The sequence below is a fragment of the Protopterus annectens genome, chromosome 6.part0 (genome assembly GCF_019279795.1).
Source record: "Protopterus annectens isolate FY-2018-M chromosome 6.part0, PAN1.0, whole genome shotgun sequence".
NCBI classification, from domain to species: Eukaryota; Metazoa; Chordata; order Ceratodontiformes; family Protopteridae; genus Protopterus; species Protopterus annectens.
In genome coordinates, this window is record NC_056737.1 from 434,049,924 (window position 1) to 434,069,852 (window position 19,929).

The 19,929-nt window shown below is 44.8% G+C and overlaps 1 protein-coding gene across 1 annotated transcript in view; it reads left to right on the forward strand.

Annotated features, from left to right (window-relative positions):
• The window catches only part of IVD (isovaleryl-CoA dehydrogenase), a 1,038,753-nt gene that overhangs the window by 84,179 nt on the left and 934,645 nt on the right, over positions 1-19,929 (forward strand). The window contains exon 2 of the mRNA XM_044073537.1: positions 15,315-15,404. Within this exon, the coding sequence (XP_043929472.1) occupies positions 15,315-15,404 (90 nt within the window). The remainder of the gene's footprint in view (positions 1-15,314; positions 15,405-19,929) is intronic.

Here is a 19,929-nt window from a genome sequence, read left to right on the forward strand (position 1 = left end):
CCCCCTTTAATAGACAAATAATTGATTTTCCTTCTGCTTCTACAGACCATGAGTCTGATGACTCCGATCCCTCAATTACCTGGACATACCCTTATCTACCTATGAGGATTCATATGCAGAGGATTCCATTCCCTCTGACCCCTCCAGAGGACTTTTCTTTTGGTGAAACCTTGCATACCTTAAGAGAGCATTTCCGCTGGGAATGTCAGGACTACCCTCAGTCCAAAAAGAGACTCAGAATTTGTAGACTTGCCTCAGCACAGGCCTCTAGCTATACCCCCTGCCCTGGATGTTGTAGATGATGTCTTCATGGAGTCCACTCTTACTCCGGGTACTTACCACCAGCTCTTAGAAAGCCTGACAGGTACTACAGAGTACCTGATTCTCACAAATTTCTCATTAAGTATCCCACTGCAGATCCGGAGACCATTTCACAGGGTCTTAAAGGCATTAAGGCTACTACAGCCAAAAACCCTACCCCTTCGGACAGGGATTCTAGAGCTTTAGACAGATGGGGTAAGAAGGTATATGCCTCTGCAATTCTTGCCATCAGGGCTTTGAATTGCAAATTTCACATGTTGAAGTGCCAGCAGCATATTATGGAACTAATTAAACAAAAAAATGTTGTTGCTTCCAGATTGTACAGAAAATAAAGATTTGCAAGAGTTAATGCATTCTGCAAACCAACATACTTTGCATTGTGGTTTTGATGCCTTAGAAGCATCTTGCAGGGCTGCTGCCACTGGGTCTGTACTGAGAAGGTATGCTTGGCTGAAGGAACAAATCTTGCCAGACCATGTCAAAGCAAAATTACTAGAGGCTCCATTAAACCAGGAACGTTTGTTTGGCACAAAAAGCAGAAGAAGTTCTTAAAAAGATGGAGGAAAAAGCTAAATCTATGCAAACTGTTAAAGATTTCCTATAGGTGCAGCTACCTAGATTCAGTAGGCATTGGCCTTCTAAAAACTGGTCCTTTCCAGTCCCACCCAGGCCTTCTCAGTCCAAATCCAGGGCCAACAGGCCACCAAGACTACAGTCTCAGGGTATGCAGAGATCTAAGCAATGGAGTGCTCCCTCCTCAAAAACAGGGAGTGGTAAGCCACCCCTTATGGAAGACGTTCACAATGACTTGTCTGTCATCCTTCCCAGCCATGCCAAAGTACTTGCACCCCTAGAAGGAAAACTTGCCCTGCATGCAGAAAACTGGATGTCCATCACCCAGGACCGATGGGTCCTAAACATTGTATCCCAGGGATACAGATTCTACTTCCACTCACTGCCAACCCCAAGCGGGTTGTCAGACCTTTCTCCAAACCAGTTGGCAGAGGCTCAAAAGCAAGTACTTTCTCTTCTCAGTATCAGGATTATTCAACCTGTAGCAATAGAGCAAAAGGGACAGGGTTTCTACTCCAGACTGATGTCCTTCAAGAATGCAACTGCAGTCATAACATGTGGGTTGTCCTGCCTCAGGCAGCCCCCTCAGTCAGTGTGGATTCCAGTCTGGGTCCGGCGGATGCCGGTCGATTTCTCTGACGCGTCAACGCTGGAGAGCGCAGAAGCATGCATCAGCCATTTCTTCTTTTCTTCAGTCTTCTTGATGTGCCCGAAGAAGTGCAGCAGCAAGGTTCAGTGACCAGCTCCTGTATTCTCAAAGCTGTCTTCACTTCAAAAAGCTAAGCTTGGACCCCGTTTCTTTTTCTGCCTCAGCCATAAATTGGAGAAAAAGTTAAAGTTTGTCTTCTTGTTGTCTGGCAAACAACACTCATATACTTTCCACTCTCCCTGCCTCCCTGCCTGCCTGGGCCCAGACCGTCTCTCGCCTGTGCCAGCCTGTGTGCTCTCGCTTCAACGCGCTCTCAGGCGCCGCGCGCGGTTCGGCTGGCATTTTTTTCGAGCGATAATTTTGCACTATCTATGCCGATCGCCCGGACAAAAGACACTCCCAAAAAGCGAAAAGATAAACCGAAGTCTCGCCCGCGGTCCCGACCACCTCTAAGCGCCGCGCGCAAACCCCGGTGCTCGCCTCCCTATGCCCTCCACCTCTCCACGCCCAAACCTAAGACACCGTGACACGCGACTACGAAGGACTCCCAGATATTCGACGCATTACTGTGACCGTAGACGATAAATTTTCCCGAGGAAACGAGAGGAAATGCCATGACTGTTAAGGCTCCTCAACCCTGGGAAGGCCCAGGCCCTTCAGGGCCATGTCTGTTAAGTTATTTAATCTAGCTAGGCAGCAGCTAGCCAAACAAAAAAATTTACCCCTATCCTCAGCCTCCACTCCAGAGACACTGAGACAGGAGGATCCCACTGAGTTGATTTGATTTCCATGATTAGATTCTGTGATCCCATCCTGAGAGGATCCCAGCCTCCTCCTCCCTGCTGCTTCAAGCCTTCAGCCCGACCTCTTCCCTGCCTATGAGATTCTGAGAGATTCTGCCCCTCAGATAGCCTCTCCTCCTACCCAGGAGGACTTCTTCCAGACCTATGAGATGATCGGACCCCCCTGAGGATATTTTCTTTGATATTGTTCGCACACCATGAGGGAACATTTCAAGTGGCAAGGTCAGGAATATTCTGATTCTAGGAAAGGTTCCTGTCTCTGATGAAGAAGATGCAGCTGTAGCCCTTTCCCTTCCTCCTGCCTACTTGGATGTTCCTGTATTCCTGTTCCAGTACTGCCTCTCAGGCCCCCCTGTCTCTCTCTCATGCCCCCAGTAGTTTCTCAGGTCCCCTGCAGGGTCCCCCAAATCATTCCTGCCCATACTGCTGCTTTCACTACTATTTCCTTGGGGCTTTCCAGGGGGTTGGAAGCTACCTTCATTCACACTAAAAAAAATAAGCCCCCACCACATCTCTATTAGCTCATTAGGAGGACAGGGGCAAAAATTATTATTGGAGCACTATCAGGAGAATTTTTATAATATCTTTTTCATATGTATATGAGTTAGGATTATCTTAAATTCAGTTTACATGCAATATTGAGGGAAGAGGAAGCAGTAGAGCAGACTTTGCTGCAGGCTTGACACTTTGCAGGAAGTACGCAATAACTCTCAAGTAGTACAATCACTCAGGCAGCTGTGGATAATGCACAGGGGTAGCTATGACAGGAGCAGCTACCATGATGACATGATGTAGTAGACATGCAACCTCTACCAGATCATGTAAAAGCTTTGGTGCAAAAGCTAAACCTTGGAAACCAGCTTAAACAAAAAATGCTAAGGAAGTGATGCAAGGGATCAAGAAAAGACAAAAATTCAAAAAAAAAAAAAGAATCAAAAAAGACCAGATTCAGAAAAGGAAAAGTTTCTCAGGGGTAAAACCTAGGAACCCGCCAAAGTCCGCTCCTCAGGTAAAGGAGTTTCAAAACCTCAAATGGCAAAGGCGAAGAAAAGAACAGAGGGGCCAGAACACCACACCAGACACCACAATCAAACCATCAAGGAAAACCAGGAAACGGAAGCTCAAATCCCAGTGACTTGAAATCTTCTCTACTTACCTGGGAACAACTACAACTCCCTTACGTGAGGAATTTCTCTTAGGTGGGAAATTATCTCTCTTTTTCCAAAGGACAAATGACTTTTGGAGGACATATGGATTTTGTACAGGTTTTCATTTCATACACTACCAAGAAAAAAACATACCACAAAAACCTACCACAAAATCAGAGGGCAGAGGCTTCAGAGCAAAACCTTCTGTAAAAAAGACAAGAAAATATAGAGTTCCAAGCAATACAAGAGATGGAGATCAATACTGACCAAGACTGTTAAAGACAAGAAGATTAGAATCCAAAACAATCACAAAAGTTGTTTGACCAAGACATCCTTCACCCTCTGTTCCTACCAAAGTTCAAAACCTTGACTTAAAGCTGCAGCATGCTTGCTGGGCAATGGTGGGCAACTCTACAGCTGCAGAAGATACTGGAGATTTCTTGCAGGCCCAGAGATACTGCTGCAGACAATACAGAAGATACCTCAGCTACAGCTTCAGAGCATTATTCTCAGCCTGGCTTCTTGGCTTATCTACTGGCTACCAGAGTATTTACAAAATGCCTGGCACTGTGATGCTCATTGCAGGCTCTAGGGTATACAAATTGAGGTAAACCTCGCACTGCCTATGCGCCTGCCGGATGACAAATTGATGTTGACAAACTTCCAAAAGTCAAGACTATTATTTCAAGCTCAAATAACACAGGGAGGGACAAAACTCAACAAAGTCAAAGTCAGATAGCAGCAATTTCAAAGAAAAGAGAACACAGCCTACCAGCAAGCTTACCTAACAACCCTGCTTGAAGAGAAGACAAGCTCATTAGCCAAGGTAAAGTTAAAACATCACACTTTAAAACTCACCCAGATGATTACTAGAGTTGGGTCATTCCTCAATGGTCATGGTAAAGTCCAAGCATTCTCACAGCACACAGCAACAACAACTTGGCCCCAAAAGCCATGCTCACAGTGAACCTTAACTAGGCCACAGCAAAAGCATAGACATATATCCATGCTACCACATGCCTTTCCTAACATGGGCTCAATCATGCCCACACAAACACAGGTATGTCATTGGGTACATCATGGCCAGGCCACCCATACTCAGACAGTCAGACTACCAGGATGGGGGCAAGGAATGACTGTAGCACATGGAAGCCTTCATATACAAAATACATCTGCATATAAGGAAATACAATGGCATATAAACCAAAGACATGCTAATGAAAACCAGCAAAAAACTTGGCACACCAACACAGCATCAGCACCTAACTTTTACTGGACAAGGTAGAAGTGACACCACTGATAAAACAGATAAAACCAAGCGCAGCCTTGTTTTGCACAATTTGCAGACTGACAATGCAGCTTTCACGATGCCTCTCCATCCAGCCGTCATCCCAATTTGTTCCAGGAACAGACCCAGAGTTGGCATCTGAAGACAGCAGGACAGTGAGCTTCACACATCCACACTTCCAAACAAGTTCAGAGTGGAGTGAACACTCACAGACATGGACAAACTCACGAATACAATGGGATTCCACCTCACCTCAAACCTATTCTACTCATCTTCAAAACAAGGAAATACACAATCCAAACAAGCTTGGAAAATAGATCTATGCATTCCCATGGGAATCCCTTGTAGCAATCTATGCTATCAACCCTCTGCATCTGAGACCACCGGGCATACGTGGGAAGAGGCCACAGGACAAGCACAAGAATCATAAATACTCTGGACTGGCACACACCAACTGGTACCCACTCTCAGCACACATATAACACACTGCATCCAAATCCCATGAGCCTCAACTTAACAGCTAACACAGGAATTTCAAAACACTGTAAATCCAGATTTCCAAGGACAAGGAGAAAGGGAGTGGGACAGATACCATATAAATCCACCAGAAAGGTTTTCTTTCACTAGATACTAGATACTAACAGAGCATCCCAAGACCATCCACCAGGAATCATTTACTTACATTCAGGGAAAACCTCACATTTTGGGGAATACAAGCTTAGGGAACAGCCCTCCCATTGGAATTCATCCCATACATGCATCTGCTATGCTAGATATCACATAGAACAGCCTGAAGCACACTTCTTCTCAGACTTATACAGGCTTTTCCTCTAGATCCAAGATCAAACACTCCAAGAACCTGCCACTCTCACCCTGCCAAGGTCTCATTAAACTCAAGAAAAACAAGCCTACAACCAAGAACCAGTTAGGTGCCAGGACCTCTTCATTGAAGAGCTCTAAGACAGCTTTCCTGTCAGCAATTACCTCAACTTGAATAATTTTTCAGAAGACAGCTAATCACATACCACCACCCTTTTTTTCCTTGCAAGGAGAGGGAGGCCAAGGCCTAATTCTTTTATTATTATGCCTAATAGAGGGTTTCTTTAGTTTTAGATCAATTCATAGAGCTGCTGTTCCACATGACTGGGACTACTTTAAATCAAAGTTTTGGGCTAGTCTTTTTTTTTTCCAATCCTTCTGGACAGAACCTCTGACAGCTGTGGAATCTACAACACATTTTAGAAGACTGCAATTAAAGGAAGAGGAGAAAGCAATTTCAAAGCAGACTTCTGACAAATGGAAGGCCAGCAGGACTGCAGTCAAGGAAAAACAATATCAAAACAGACTATTTCAGGATGAGCAACCCTGAAACACCAGATTCTTAAATTCTTTGGAGGAAGGACTGTTCCAGCCAATGTCCACATATTCTCCCACCACATCATTCTGAGAGCATTCAAGAATTCCACCACTTCAAGCCACCTCTACAGCCAGCTCATTAGGTTCCCCTACCAAACACACTCTAGGGTACTTTTTCTGGACTAATCTTCTTTTTTGAGCTAAAATTCCTACAATCTCCCCTATATTCCAGTATTCTAGCCTGTTGTGCTTCTCTCAGTTGCATTCTTACCCAGATTTAGTGCCCTTTTTTACCTCTGCAATGCGTTCCTCTCCCAGCCCTCCTATGGTGCAGTACCCCATTCTTCTGACCATGTTTGCATTCCTTAGCTGACATAGTGCAGTTTTGTACTTTTGTTTGTCCCTATTTTCTTGGAAGCCTTCCCCTCCTCCGTGTTTATTTGTTTGGAGCTCTGGACCCCTGCATGCCTTGGCACAGCACTTGCTTTATTTACTCCTGATGCTGTTTATCTCACTGAATTTGATTGCAGCCTTCCTCAGGAGGTCAAGGCAAATCTGCGGGAAGAAAATCCAAAAGCTCAGCAGCCTTGCTGGAGGGCTCTGGGCTCCAGGCAGCAAGAGACATGCAAGATGCATGCGGGCTCCACATTTTATGACTGGCAGCAGCTTCCTTTCTTGGTGCCCAGAAAAGAGAGCTCTTGGCGCCCTATCCTGGCTCTGTCAATTCTCAACACCTTCCTGGTGGTCCCAAAATTCAAAATGCTTACACTGCAACAGCTTCTTCCTATGTTAGCCAAGGACGCCTGGCTAGTCACCCTAGACTTAAAAGAAGCTTACCTGCACATACCCATAAGGGAATCTTGCAAGAAATGTCTACGTTTTAGGGTAGGTTGTATGCACTATCAGTTCTCTGCACTTCCCTTTGTCTTATCTCGTGCACCCAGGGTATTCACAAAGTGCCTAGCTCCAGCCATTGCATACTGCAGGCAGAGAAAAATTCAAATTTACCCATACTTGGACGATTGCCTGATTCAGGCAGACAGCCAGGAATTGCTACTTCAGCGCCTGGCATTTGTGAAGAGACTTCTAACTTCTCTGAGGTACACCATCAACGAAAAGAAATCACAACTGGTGCCCAGCCAAAAGATTGTATTCCTGGGAGCAAGCTTGAACACAACTTCCCAGTTGGCATTCCTCACTCCAGAAAAACAGGTTTATTTGACAGACTACTTCAAACTAATGGCCACCAAAACCCAGCTATCTGCAAGAAAAATACTGCAAGCCCTAGGGTTCATGGCTTCATGCATTTCTACTAATTCCATATGCAAGACTGCATATGAGAAACCTTCAATGGTACTTAAAAAGTCTCTGGTGTCAACATTCTCAGGACCTGGAAACACTGATTCCTGTCATTCCTTGCCTAAGGGCAGAGTTCCTTTGATGGGCAGAGGCATGCAACCACAGCAAGGGACTTCTTTCACTCAACCCCTTGTTGCCCAAACCCTGAGAACAGACTCATCAGACTATGCATGGGGGGCACACATGGCAGGCAAATGCATTCAAGGCAAATGGAGCCCAGGACAAATTCCTCTGCATAGCAATCAAAAAGAAATGTTAGCTGTACAGAATGCTCCGACAGCCTTCAAATACCTTATCCTTCCAGGACAACTCCTGATAAAGACAGACAAACACCACAGTTATGTGGTACATAAACAAGCAGGGGGGAACTCATTCCTACCCACTCTGCAGGTTAGCCATGGCCCCTGTGGAACACAGCTTTGAGCAACCAAGTGCACCTGAAAGCCCAATTCCTGCCAGGCAAGCAAAAGTCACTGGCAGACGACTTAAGCAGAAATCTTCCAGACCCACACAAGTGGAAACTAGAACCCAGCTCATTCAAACTTCTAATCCACAGGTGGGGGACACCAGAGGTGGACCTCTTTGCCTCCCTCCAAAACCATCAATTGAGCAAATTATGCACCAGAAATCCCCACAGCCAAGCGTGGAAAGTGGATGCCCTATCCTTTTCATGGGAAAACCTATCAATTTATGCCTTTCCCCCTCTGCTACTCCTCTCAAAAGTACTACTCAAGATCAAACAGGACAGACCAAGGACAATCCTTATTTCCCCAGACTGGCCACACCAGCACTGGTACCCACTCCTACGCAGTCTGACAGCAGTGCCACTGTGGCACCTACATCAGCCCCCCTCCCTGCTGTCCCAGCAGGAGGGACAGATTTTGCATCCACAGCTGCAAGCCCTGAACCTTGCGGCCTGGCTTATCCCCTGAAAACACCACCAGCAACCCTCAGCAAACAGGTGCTGGACGTCACCCTTGAGGCCAGAAGGCCTACTACTAGGAAATCCTATTCAGAAAAGTGGAAAAGATATTGTTCTTTGAGCCAGTCTCAAGGAAAGGACACAGCCGTGCCCACCTTACAACAAATACTAGATTACCTAGCGGAGCTGCTCCACAAAGGCCTGTCCTTCTCATCAGTTAAGAGTCATGCCTCTGCCATCTCAGCTCATTACAATACTGAGCCAGCTGTCTTTTCTCACCCTCTCAAACAGTTCCTGAGAGGAGCTAACAATTTAAAGCCCCCGAGGAGAGCTCCCACCCCTGCCTGGGACCTTAACATTTTGTGCTAGAGAAGCTCACGCTTCCCCCTTTTAAGGCTGCTGCTGCAGCACACTTAGAATTCCTTTCTTGGAAAACAGCCTTACTTCTAGCCATCACTTCAGGAAGAAGAGTGTCTGAGTTACAGGCACTAATGGGTGTGGAACCCTTTATTATTTTCCATACTGACAGGGTTTCCCACAGGACTAACCCATCATTTATGCCCAAGATGTGGTATCCAGTGTGGCTTTAAACCAATCCATCCATTTACTAACCTTTTTCCCTAATCCTCAGAATAAAGGGGAAAGGATCCTGCACTCCTTGGACATACACAGACAGCTCAGGTTCTACCTTGACAGGACTAAACCTTTCAGAAAATCTGACCAGCTGCTAGTCAGCTTTGCTACAGGGGCAGAGGGCAAGGCCATCTCAAAGCAAACCATTTCCAAGTGGATAGCACACTGCATCCATTTCTGCTACAAACACCATGGAAAATCTAGCCCACAGGGCAACAGAACTCATTCCACTAGGGCTACCTCAACTTCTACAGCATTTCTCAGGGGAGTCCCTACCAGGGACATCCTGGAAGCTGCAATGTGGAGTTTTGTACATCTTTCTTTTCTAAATCCAGAGCTGGATTTGCCACAGCAGTCTTACAAGGCCTGCTAGCCAGCCCTAATACTTCTTGACTGCCTCCACACTTTCTCAGCTTTGGGAATTGACCCAAGTGTGATGACTGCAACTGTGAAGCATGAAGAACATAGTACAGTTGTGTACACTTACCATAAATGTAGATGTTCGAGTGCATTCACTGTTGCAGTCCTGGTTACCCTCCCTCCAGCCCCCTGACTTTTCTATACATCCTCTTTTTGGTCATATCTTATGGCGTGGTATTTACTTTACTTTTTACTGGAGGTGTTCCACACCATGTAATTGCTACCTATTTTGGGGGCTTCTGACATGTGGGACAAGAAAAACTGATGTAATGGCGTCGGCTGCATGTTTTATTCCCGTGACGACCTGACGTCATGTAAGAGGCAACAGCATCCAAAGCAGAAATCCCAAGACTCTGGTATTTGGGCTAACTGAGGGCTACCTGGAGCCAGATAACCCAAGTGTGATAACTGCAACAGTGAATACACTTGAACATCTACATTTATGGAAAGTGTACACAACTGTACTTTCTCCTGGTTCTGATCCCATCAGGTCTGGAGACCTTAGTTAGTACAACCTCCCCACATACTTGTTCCTTCTACGATCCATCTTCTGGTAGCAGAGTCTTCGGATCCAAAGGTTCTGGAGTTCACATCAGATCCGAAGATACTGGTATCTTCGACTCCAGTGACATCTCTCAGTGGACTGGCTCAATGAGTCTCGGCCGTAGCTTCTGTGCTGGATCGGAGGTGTTGGAGTCTACTCCAAAACTGTTGGAGCCGTCTCTTTCCCTCAGAGCTTCAATGTTAGACAGCTTGGCTCTGACTCCCTCTTCAAATGCTCTGTCTTCAGGGAGGAAGGAGCTTACAGCCTGTAAGCATGTTCTTTTGGAGCTGTCTATTTCCTTCTCTCCTAGGCATTTGAGTTATAGAGAGAGCTTTCTCTATCCCTAGAGCTCAAACTTCCCCACCTTCTTCTGCTCCAACAACCCTAGCCCATTTGTCTTTACATCTTGAGCCTGCTCCAACAACCCTAGCCCATTTGTCTTTACATCTTGAGCCTCAAACATCCTTACCACAGGGGCAGCCAGCCCACGTTAGCCACTAGGATAGCCATCATGGTATACTGATTTCTTTTGACACTTCTCTGGAACATCCCACTGAAGAAGTTCCCAAGAAGATTAAGTGCAAAGCAAGACATTTAGACTCTTCTCAAGAGTCAATCATTGAAGATGCTGACTTTGATGAAGGGGAAGCATCTCCAAGATCAACACCCAGTGATGTCTCATTTGGAAACATTCTAGAAGTCCTTAAAGCAAAGGGGGTGGTTGGTCTTCTGACAGCCCTTCCCAAGAGGAGTCGGTATTTCTGGAGGCTTTTGGTGCTGGCCATCTACGTCCTGTGTGACTCCACCCACTGATGAGCTCATTAATTTGGTCTCTCAGCGGGCGTGGAAGGAGCCTGATACTGTTGAAGCAATACCCAAGAGACTAGACAAGATACTTGCACCACCTGAGAACAGAATCCAGTGGAGCAAAGGATTACCGGTTGATGCCATGGTTGTAGGGAGTAGCCACCAAGAAGGAACTAGCGGAACAGAGTTCCTCTGTCCACCCTCCCAATGGGGGGGGGGTCTGGAGCGTTAGACCTGGGAAGCGTGTTTTTGCTTCAACAACATTTGCCCTTTGATTGTTGAGCTATCTGGCACACTTCACAAGACTCCAGAGGGATTTGATTAAAGAACTTGCCAAACCCCTTTCTGGGACCATATCCTCCGAGGCAGAGAGCACTGTTGCCTCTCATTTTACTACCCTTCAGTCCATTTTCAATTCATCCATGAGGCTCATCTCTCATGCAGCAGAAGGTACCTCATGGGTGGCAGGTTCAGGCATTTCTGTCAGGATGCACGCTTTGGTGTGAGCAATGAACCTTTTCTAGGAATCAGTAAGGAGATTGGAAGATGTGGTTCAAGAAATCCCAGGGTCCCTTTAAAGATCCACATGGCGATAGATCTCCCAGAGGCAGAGGGGGGAACTTTAATGGAAGATGCTGCCCTCACGGCAGAGGGGATCTGCAGAACCGAGGATTGCTGGCTTCTTTGACAGATCCCACCAGCACTTATGAAAGGAGGCCTGACTATCCATCTCTGTAGGCAGTCAGGGGTTATTTATCCCTGCACCAGATAGTCTGGTTAAAAATTACAAAAAAATCATGGGTGCAAAGGATAATATCCAGAGATTGTTGTACCATTTTCCCATCTGCCTTCTGTGGTTTCAAAGAAAATCCACGATGTTCCACCCAGTCAGAGGGAAGCAGCAGCAATAGAAATACACCGGCTGCTAAAAAAAAAAAAAAAAAAAAAAAGAGCGTTACTCAAGGGAGTCCAGCACTGATTCATGATTCTTTTTAGTGCCAAAGAAAACTGAGGATTGGAGACCAGTTTTGGATCTCAGCAATCTAAATCAGTCATTTCAATATACAAAGTTGTGGATGGTCACAGTTCAGTCCATTCTGCCTTTTCTGCATTAGGACGATTGGATATGCTCATCTGTTGATACTGCAGTAGATATCTGCGCTTCTGGCTGGGAGCCAGTCATTACCGGTTCAGAGCTCTGCCCTACAACCCCCCCTAGAGTGTTCAAGTGTATGGCAGTAGTAAGAGCTCATTTGAGGCTGCAAGGATTCAGAGTGTTTTTGTATCTAGATGACTGGCTCATCACCACATCAACCACACATCAACCGATACAAGCCCCAGATTACATACTCCAAATATGCTCACATCTGGGTATTTCGATCAATTACAGCAAATCTCATCTGGAACCAACTCAGGCATTCATTGGTGCTTCTTTCAATATGATCACGCAAACAGCATTTCTTCCTTTGACAAGAGTTCAGACTATTCAGTTCCAGGTCAGGAAAATCATCCAAAACCCCTCAATTTCAGCTCAATTAATCCTTCAAGCTTTAGGGTCCATGTCAGGGGTAATCATCCTAATACTGTTGTCAGGGTATTATATGAAAATACTTCAGTGGACATTAGCTACTCAGCGGCCCATTCTTGACCACCATCTTTCCAGTTAGATAAAGATTACTCAAGCTTTCAAAAAATATCTCCTATGGTGGATACAGTTAAGTCATGCAAGAAGGTAGTCACTTTGTTCTTCCCTAACCCAAGGCCATAGTGACCATGGACACCCCCCCCAGATCAGGTGGGGGGGCATTTCCTGGGAAGGACAGTTCAAGACACATGGTCCTCGAAGATGCCAGCATGCATATCAATGCTCTGGAAGTGAGAGCTGTCCTGTTAGTGTTGCAGGCTTTCCATGATTCTCTCCTCACCGGGAATATTGCTATTCAAACGGACGTTATGTCTGTGATCTGGTACATCAACAAATAAGCGTGAACCAAATCTTACCCTCTGTGTCGAGAAGCTTTGAATGTGGCAATGGGTGATCTCATCCAGTCAGTTTCTGATATCGGTGCATATTCCTGGGAAGTCCAACATGACTGCAGACAAGTTAAGTGGGTCTGTTCTAATGCCTCACGAGTGGTCTCCTAACATGATAGTGGTGGAGAGGATTTTCCAACGATCTGGTTAGCCGTGCTGCGACCTTTTTGCATCCTCTCTCAACAAATGCAGTAGGTTCTTTACATTCACCCCCCCCCCCCCCACTGGGGATGACACTGAGAGATGTTCTACTTCATGATTGGCCCACCGGTCTCCTTTTATGTGCATCGCCGAATACCTCTCATCCCCAAATTTTTTCAGAAAACATCTTGATTGAAGAGTGTAGTAATCCCCATTGCCCCTTATTGGCCTTGTCAGATTTGGTTTCCCTTTCTTTGGCTTCATCATCTTCATCCCACTTGGATCGTGGATCCAACTCCAGACCTTCTGTTTCACCTGACAAACTTGATTCATCCAGGCGTTTTGGGCCTAAAACCGACTGCATAGTTTCTCCACTCTGTTGATTGCTAAGCAACCCAGTCTGTCTTTCCCAGTCTGTCATATTCTTTTATCATTCACAAAGCTTCCACCAGAAAAGTTTACAAAAGTAAAGGGGAAAGATTTGTATTATGGTCAGAACAGAATCAATTGGATCCCTTTTCTGCTCCAGTCTTTAAAGTTATGGAATTTCTAGTGTCAATGTTCATTGAAGGAGCTAGCTCTTCTCCCGTTAAAGTGCAATTAGCTGCCATCTCCAACTTTCATGTTGGAGTAGATAATTCATCTCTAGCATCTTTCAAACTTTGTAGAGCCCTTCTAAGAAGAACACTTTATTTTATATTTGTTTACCAGGATAGTCTGTCAGGGCAGGTACCCATTTTTAGCAGAGGCCTAGGGGGAAAGCCCCAACATTTCTCATTAGACCTCCTATTAAAGACCCCACTCTCACCTTGAGATTTAAATGTATTGCAAGCTGTAACCCAGTGTCCATTTGAACCTTCAGCTAAGACAGAATTAAATATTTAACTTGGAAAACTATATTTTTAGTAAGAATAACCTCTGCCAGAAGGGTTTTTGAATTGCAGGCCTTGTCGTCTAAACCCCCTTATTTAATTTTTCATAAAGACAAGTATCCTTAAGAGCCAACTCTTCCTTAGGTGGTATCAAAATCTAATATGAATCAAGCTATCAACTTGACAGATGTCTTTCCAAATTTTTCAAGTAAAGGAGAGTATATGTTACACCTATTTGGATGTTCACAGACAATTGTGTTTTTACTTGCACAGAATGAAAGCTGTTAGAAAAACAGAACTGTTTGTATCTTTTTTTGGGTTCAAAATACGACAAATCAATCTCTAAAGGAACATTAGCTAAATGGTTGACTGACTGTATTACCTTTGTTTATAATAAATTGGGCATGTCCTTCCCTGAACCACCTAGAGAAAATTCCACAAGATTTGTAGCTACTACTTCAGCTTTTTTGTCCAGAGCTTCTCTAGATGAAATTTGTGCAGCCACAACTTGGGCAAGTCATCATACTTTTATTGCTTATTACAAATTAAATCTGGTCTCTAGGGGCAGAGCAGCTTTTGGGTCAATGGTACTCAGGAAAAGCCTTCCTTAGAGTCCTCACGGGGTTTAGGTAGCTGGGGACTCTCTCCCAAGAGTTGAGGAACAAATGAAAATTGACAACATCAGATAAAGAAGTTATGTACTCGTCATGATATTCCATCTGTGTTGCTCATTTTCATTCTTCCTCAACTACCCTCTCATCAGCACCTTCCTAGTCATTCTTTTGGAAGGATCGAAGATGCTGAAGTAACCTTGTTCCTTCCTTTGAGTCTCAGTTTTTGCTGGTCATTTTAATATTTGTATTTCTTTGCAATGCTCTACAGATATAATAGCTTTCAGTGATCCACAAGCCTGTAGAAGCAGCCAAGTCTGATCTGAGGATCAAATCTGAACCCGAGTTGAAGAATGAAAATGAACAACACTGCAAAAATGAACAACACAAATGGAACATTATCGTGAGTACATAACTTCTTTTTTGTAACTCCCACAAAGCAAGCGGAAATTTGCTGCAGTGAAAGTCTTCCACAGAGGAGAGAACTGCAATCCAACTCCAAAGTAAAAACACAGACCATTAGTTACTAGTTATATGTTTAACATACCTGTGATCACTAGAGGAGAACAGAACTGATGAGTCTTTAGAATGAGCTACTGTTTTGTCTTGTTGGTATTTCATGATGCTGTCTTGTAGTTTTTGCAAACACTGTTAATGTTCAGACTTGCAGGTGGAATGTTTGCATTTGTTAGTGTGTTAGACGTTGGTTGAAAAACATTGCTGTTAATGTAAGTTATCATGTATGTCTTAAATGCCTGAATTTTGAGGAGTTAAGGTATGGACTTCGTAAAACATAAAAAGAAAATTAAAGTATAGTCTTTTCTTTCTTTTAGCTCCGTCAGACTGTCTACAGATTTTGTCAGGAATATTTAGCTCCAAAAGCACAAGAGATTGACAAAAATAATGAATTCAAAGAAAGGAAGGTTGGTGGTCTTTTTTTCTAAGATGTACTTTGGTTCGTTATGTATCTATCACCCGTAGCTTAAATCTTTTGACTTGTTACTTTTACAGAGTTTTTGCTTTTTAGCTCATAGAGATATGTGGCAGACTTGACCTAGTCTGTTTTACAATGAGAAGCATTTCATGTTTTACTCAGACTGAGTTCACCTTTTGAGTCATCAGCAGGGCACAATGACCAAAACCCAAACCAAGTCTAATAGTATTCTGCCCAATCTTGCCTGTAGTATCAGCTTGTCACTGGATGCTGCTTCTTATTTTTGCCAGTGGAAGAGTTTGTTTCTAAGCTTTTATCTTGTGCTACATGTTAGCAATCACACAGCCTTTTCTGAAGCTTTTTTCTATACACTTGAGTTGCTTTTCACACACACACACACACACACACACACACACACACACACACACACACACACACACACATACACAGAAGTGTGCTGTTCTCTCATCATTGAGACAGATTTGGCTGCTGATTAGGAAAGAATGCTCAGTGTTTCACAGATGTTCTTCGTGTTTCACTGTTGCAGTCATCACATTTGGGTTATCTGCCTGCAGATAGCCCTCAGCAGGCCTGAATACCAGAGTCTTGGATTCCTGTGTCTGATGCTGTCTCTTCTTCCATGACGTCAGGGGTATAAAATGTGCAGCTGACGCCATTACATCAGTCTTTCTTGCCATGCGGTCCCCAAAGCTGAAGCAGTTCGTAAGTGCTGGTCGACCGACTCCTGAAATTTTCATTTTCGAGTTTTAGAACCGAAGTCTTCAAAAAAGCTAAGTACCCCATTGGGGATTCCTTTTCTTGCTCTCAACCGATGTCAGTAAAAGTGAACAATTATATTACCTGTGGAAAGCAAATACCTCATAAAGATTTTTATTCATACTGCATTCCTTGCTTAGGCCCTGACCACAACGTCCCTCGCCGTCGGTTTTATGCCTTGTTCAACCCCCGAACTATTCGTCGTTGGTCTATATTTGCAGCAAATTATTTTGGTACTCTGTATAATTATCCAGAAATGGCTTTGGTAAGCCATCCGACTACCGATATTCCGAAAAAACGTAAGGATAAAGCCAAGAGACCGACCCCATAGGTCCAAAACTGCCGATGACGCTTCCGTTAAGCTAGTCGCCAGTCCGCCGGTACTCAGTGAGACGCTTTCGCAGCCCCTGATACCTGCTACTTCAGATTCACAGGCCTCTACTGAGACCCATTCGGAGTCCGGTATGCCGCAAGATGCTTCTTCGACTGTGGAACCTGCAGATGTCTCTACCTTGGATGGGTCCAGAGCCACTGTGCAGGCACTGGCTTCTGAGTATTCAGGCCTGCAGACTTGCATTTTAAACCAATGCCATCTTCTTCATCCAGGCCTAAAACTCGGCCCACACCTAGAAAACAGACGTCCAAACCGCATGATCAGGCCCATATGCCTAAAAAACAAATGCTTAGAATGGCTGAAGACCTTATTACCTTAATTAGAGGAAGCCAGCCTTCCCCCTCTTAAGAGACCTAGAACTGATTTTCCTTCTGATTCTTCTGATCAGGAATCTGATATTTCTGTTTCTTCTGATGACCAGGATTTACCCTTCTCTACCTATGAGGATTCTGATGCAGAGGATTCCATTCCCTCTACTTCCCCTCCAGAAGATTTTTCTTTTGTTGAAACCTTGCACACTCTTAGGGAACATTTCTGCTGGGAAAGCCAGGATTACTCTGACTCCAAAAAGAGGCTTAGGGGATTTTTACTCCTCCTTCAACACAGGCCTTTAGCTGTTCCGCCTGTTCTGGACATTATGGATGATGCTTTCTTGGAATCTAGCCTTTCCCCAGACACTTTACCTCCAGCTCCCAGAAAACCTGACTGGTATTAGAGCACCTGACTCTCACAGGTTCCTCTTCAAGAATCCTAGTGCGGATCCAGAGACCATTTCCCAAGGACCTAAGGGCATTAAGGCTAATGTTGCCAAAAACCCTACCCCTTCTGATAGAGATTCTAGAGCCTTGGACAGATGGGGTAAGAAGATGTATACTTCTGCTACTTTGGCCATTAGGGCTTTAAATTTCCAATTTCATATGTTAAAGTATCAGCAGCATATTATGGGACTACTTAAACAGAAAATGATGTAGATTTCTGACTGTGCTGAACACAAAGAATTATAGGATTTAATGCATTCTGCAGAACAAGTTGGTAAACATACTTTGCAATGTGGTTTTGTCTCTTTAGAAGCATCTTGCAGGACTGCTGTCACTGGGTCTGTACTTAGAAGGCATGCTTGGCTTAAGGAGCAAAACTTGCCAGATCATGTTAAAGCTAAATTACTGGATGCTCCCTTAAACCAAGACCACTTGTTTGGCAACAAAGCAGAAGTTCTCAAAAAGATGGAGGAAAAAGCTAAATCTATGCAAACTGTTAAGGATTTCGTGCAAGTACAGCCTCCCAGATTTAGTAGGCATTGGCCTTCAAAGAATTGGTCCTTTCCAGCCTCTTCCAGGCCTTCTCAGTCCAAACCCAGGAACAGCAGACCACCTAGGCTACAGTCTCAGGCTACGCACAGGCCTAAGCAGTGGGGGGCTCCCACTTCCAAAGCAGGGAATAGTAAGACACCCCCTACAGGAAAATGGCACAATGACTTAACCTTAACCCTTCCAAGCCCTGCTCAGCTGCCTGCTCCATTAGGAGGAAAGCTCGCCCTGCATGCAAAAAACTGGGAACTCATTACCCAGGACAAATGGATTTTGAATATAGTTTCCCAAGGATACAGATTCCACTTCCACACCCTACCAACCCCAAATGGTTGGCCAGACCTACCCCCAAATCCATGGGCAGAGGCACAGCAGCAGGTTCTTTCTCTTCTAGGTATCAGGGCTATTTAACCTGTTCCAGCAGAAGAAAGGGGACAAGGTTTTTATTCAAGACTTTTCCTGGTACCCAGAAAAGACAGCTCCTGGTGTCCTATCTTGGACCTCTCTATTCTGAGCACTTTTTTGGTAATCCCAAAATTCAAGATGCTAACAATTCAACAGCTGCTTCCTATGATAGGCAAAGATGCCTGGTTGGCAACCTGAGACTTAAAGGAAGCTTACCTGCACATTCCAATAAGGGAATCTTGCAGGAAATACCTACGCGTCAGGACAGGCTCCATGCACTTTCAGTTCTCTGCACTTCCCTTTGGTTTATCTACTGCATCCAGGGTATTCACAAAGTGACTAGCTCCAGCCATTGCATTTTGCAGGCAGAGAAATATTCAAATATACCCTTACTTGGACGATTGTCTGATTCAGGCAGAAAGCCAGGAATTGCTATTAAAACATCTGGCATTCATAAAGAAACTTCTAAACTCGCTGGGATACACCATAAATGAAAGTAAATCTCACCTAGTACCTTGCCAACAAATTGTATTCCTGGGAGCAAGCTTGAATACAACTTCCCAGATGGCTTTCCTCACTCCAGAGAAACAAGTTTATTTGACAACCTACTTGTCACACAAAGAACCAGCTATCTGCAAGGAAAATTCTGCAAACCCTGGGGTTCATGGCCTCTTGCATTCTACTAATTCCATATGCAAGACTGCATATGAGGAAACTGCAATGGTATCTAAAAAGCCTATGGTGTCAACATTCTCAGGACCTGGAATCCGTGATTCCTATCATTCCTTGTATAAAGACAGAGTTCCTTTGGTGGGCAGAGGCCTGCTACCACAACAAGGGGCTCCCTTTCACTCTAGCCCCTGCCGCCCAAACCCTAACAACAGAATCATCAGTCTATGCATGGGGGGCTCACTTGGCAGGGAAGTGCATTCAGGGCAAATGGAACCTGAGACAGATGCACCTGCATATCAACCAAAAAGAAATGTTAGCTGTACAGAATTCCCTGATAGCCTTCAAGGACCACATTCTTCCAGGAAAATTATTGGTAAAGATGGACAACACCACAGTTATGTGGTACATAAGTAGGGGGGAACCCACTTGTACCCTCGCTGCAGACTAACCATGGCTCTGTGGAACACAACCTTGAGCTACCGACTGCACCTACAAGCTCAATTCCTGCCAGGCGAGCTAAATTCACTGGCAGACGACCTAAGCAGAAATCTCATGGACCCACACGAATGGAAACTGGAACCAAAAATATTCAACCTCTTGAGGAACAAATGGGGGACCCCAGAGACGGACCTGTTTGCCTCCCCTCAGAACTACCAATTGGACAAATTCTGCACAAGGACTTCCCACAGTCTAGCTTGGAAAGTGGATGCCCTGTCCTTTACCTGGGAAAGCCTCTCAGTTTATGCCTTTCCCCCTCTGCCTCTCCTCTTGAAAGTGCTGCTAAAGATCAAACTGGACAAACCAAGGACAGTACTGATTGCACCAGACTGGCCATGCCAGCACTGGTACCCCATCTTGCACAGTATGACACTGCTGGAACCATGGCACCTGCCTCAGACCCCTTCCCTGCTGTCCCAGCAGGCGGGCCAGATTCTGCATCCTCAGCTTCAAACCTTGAA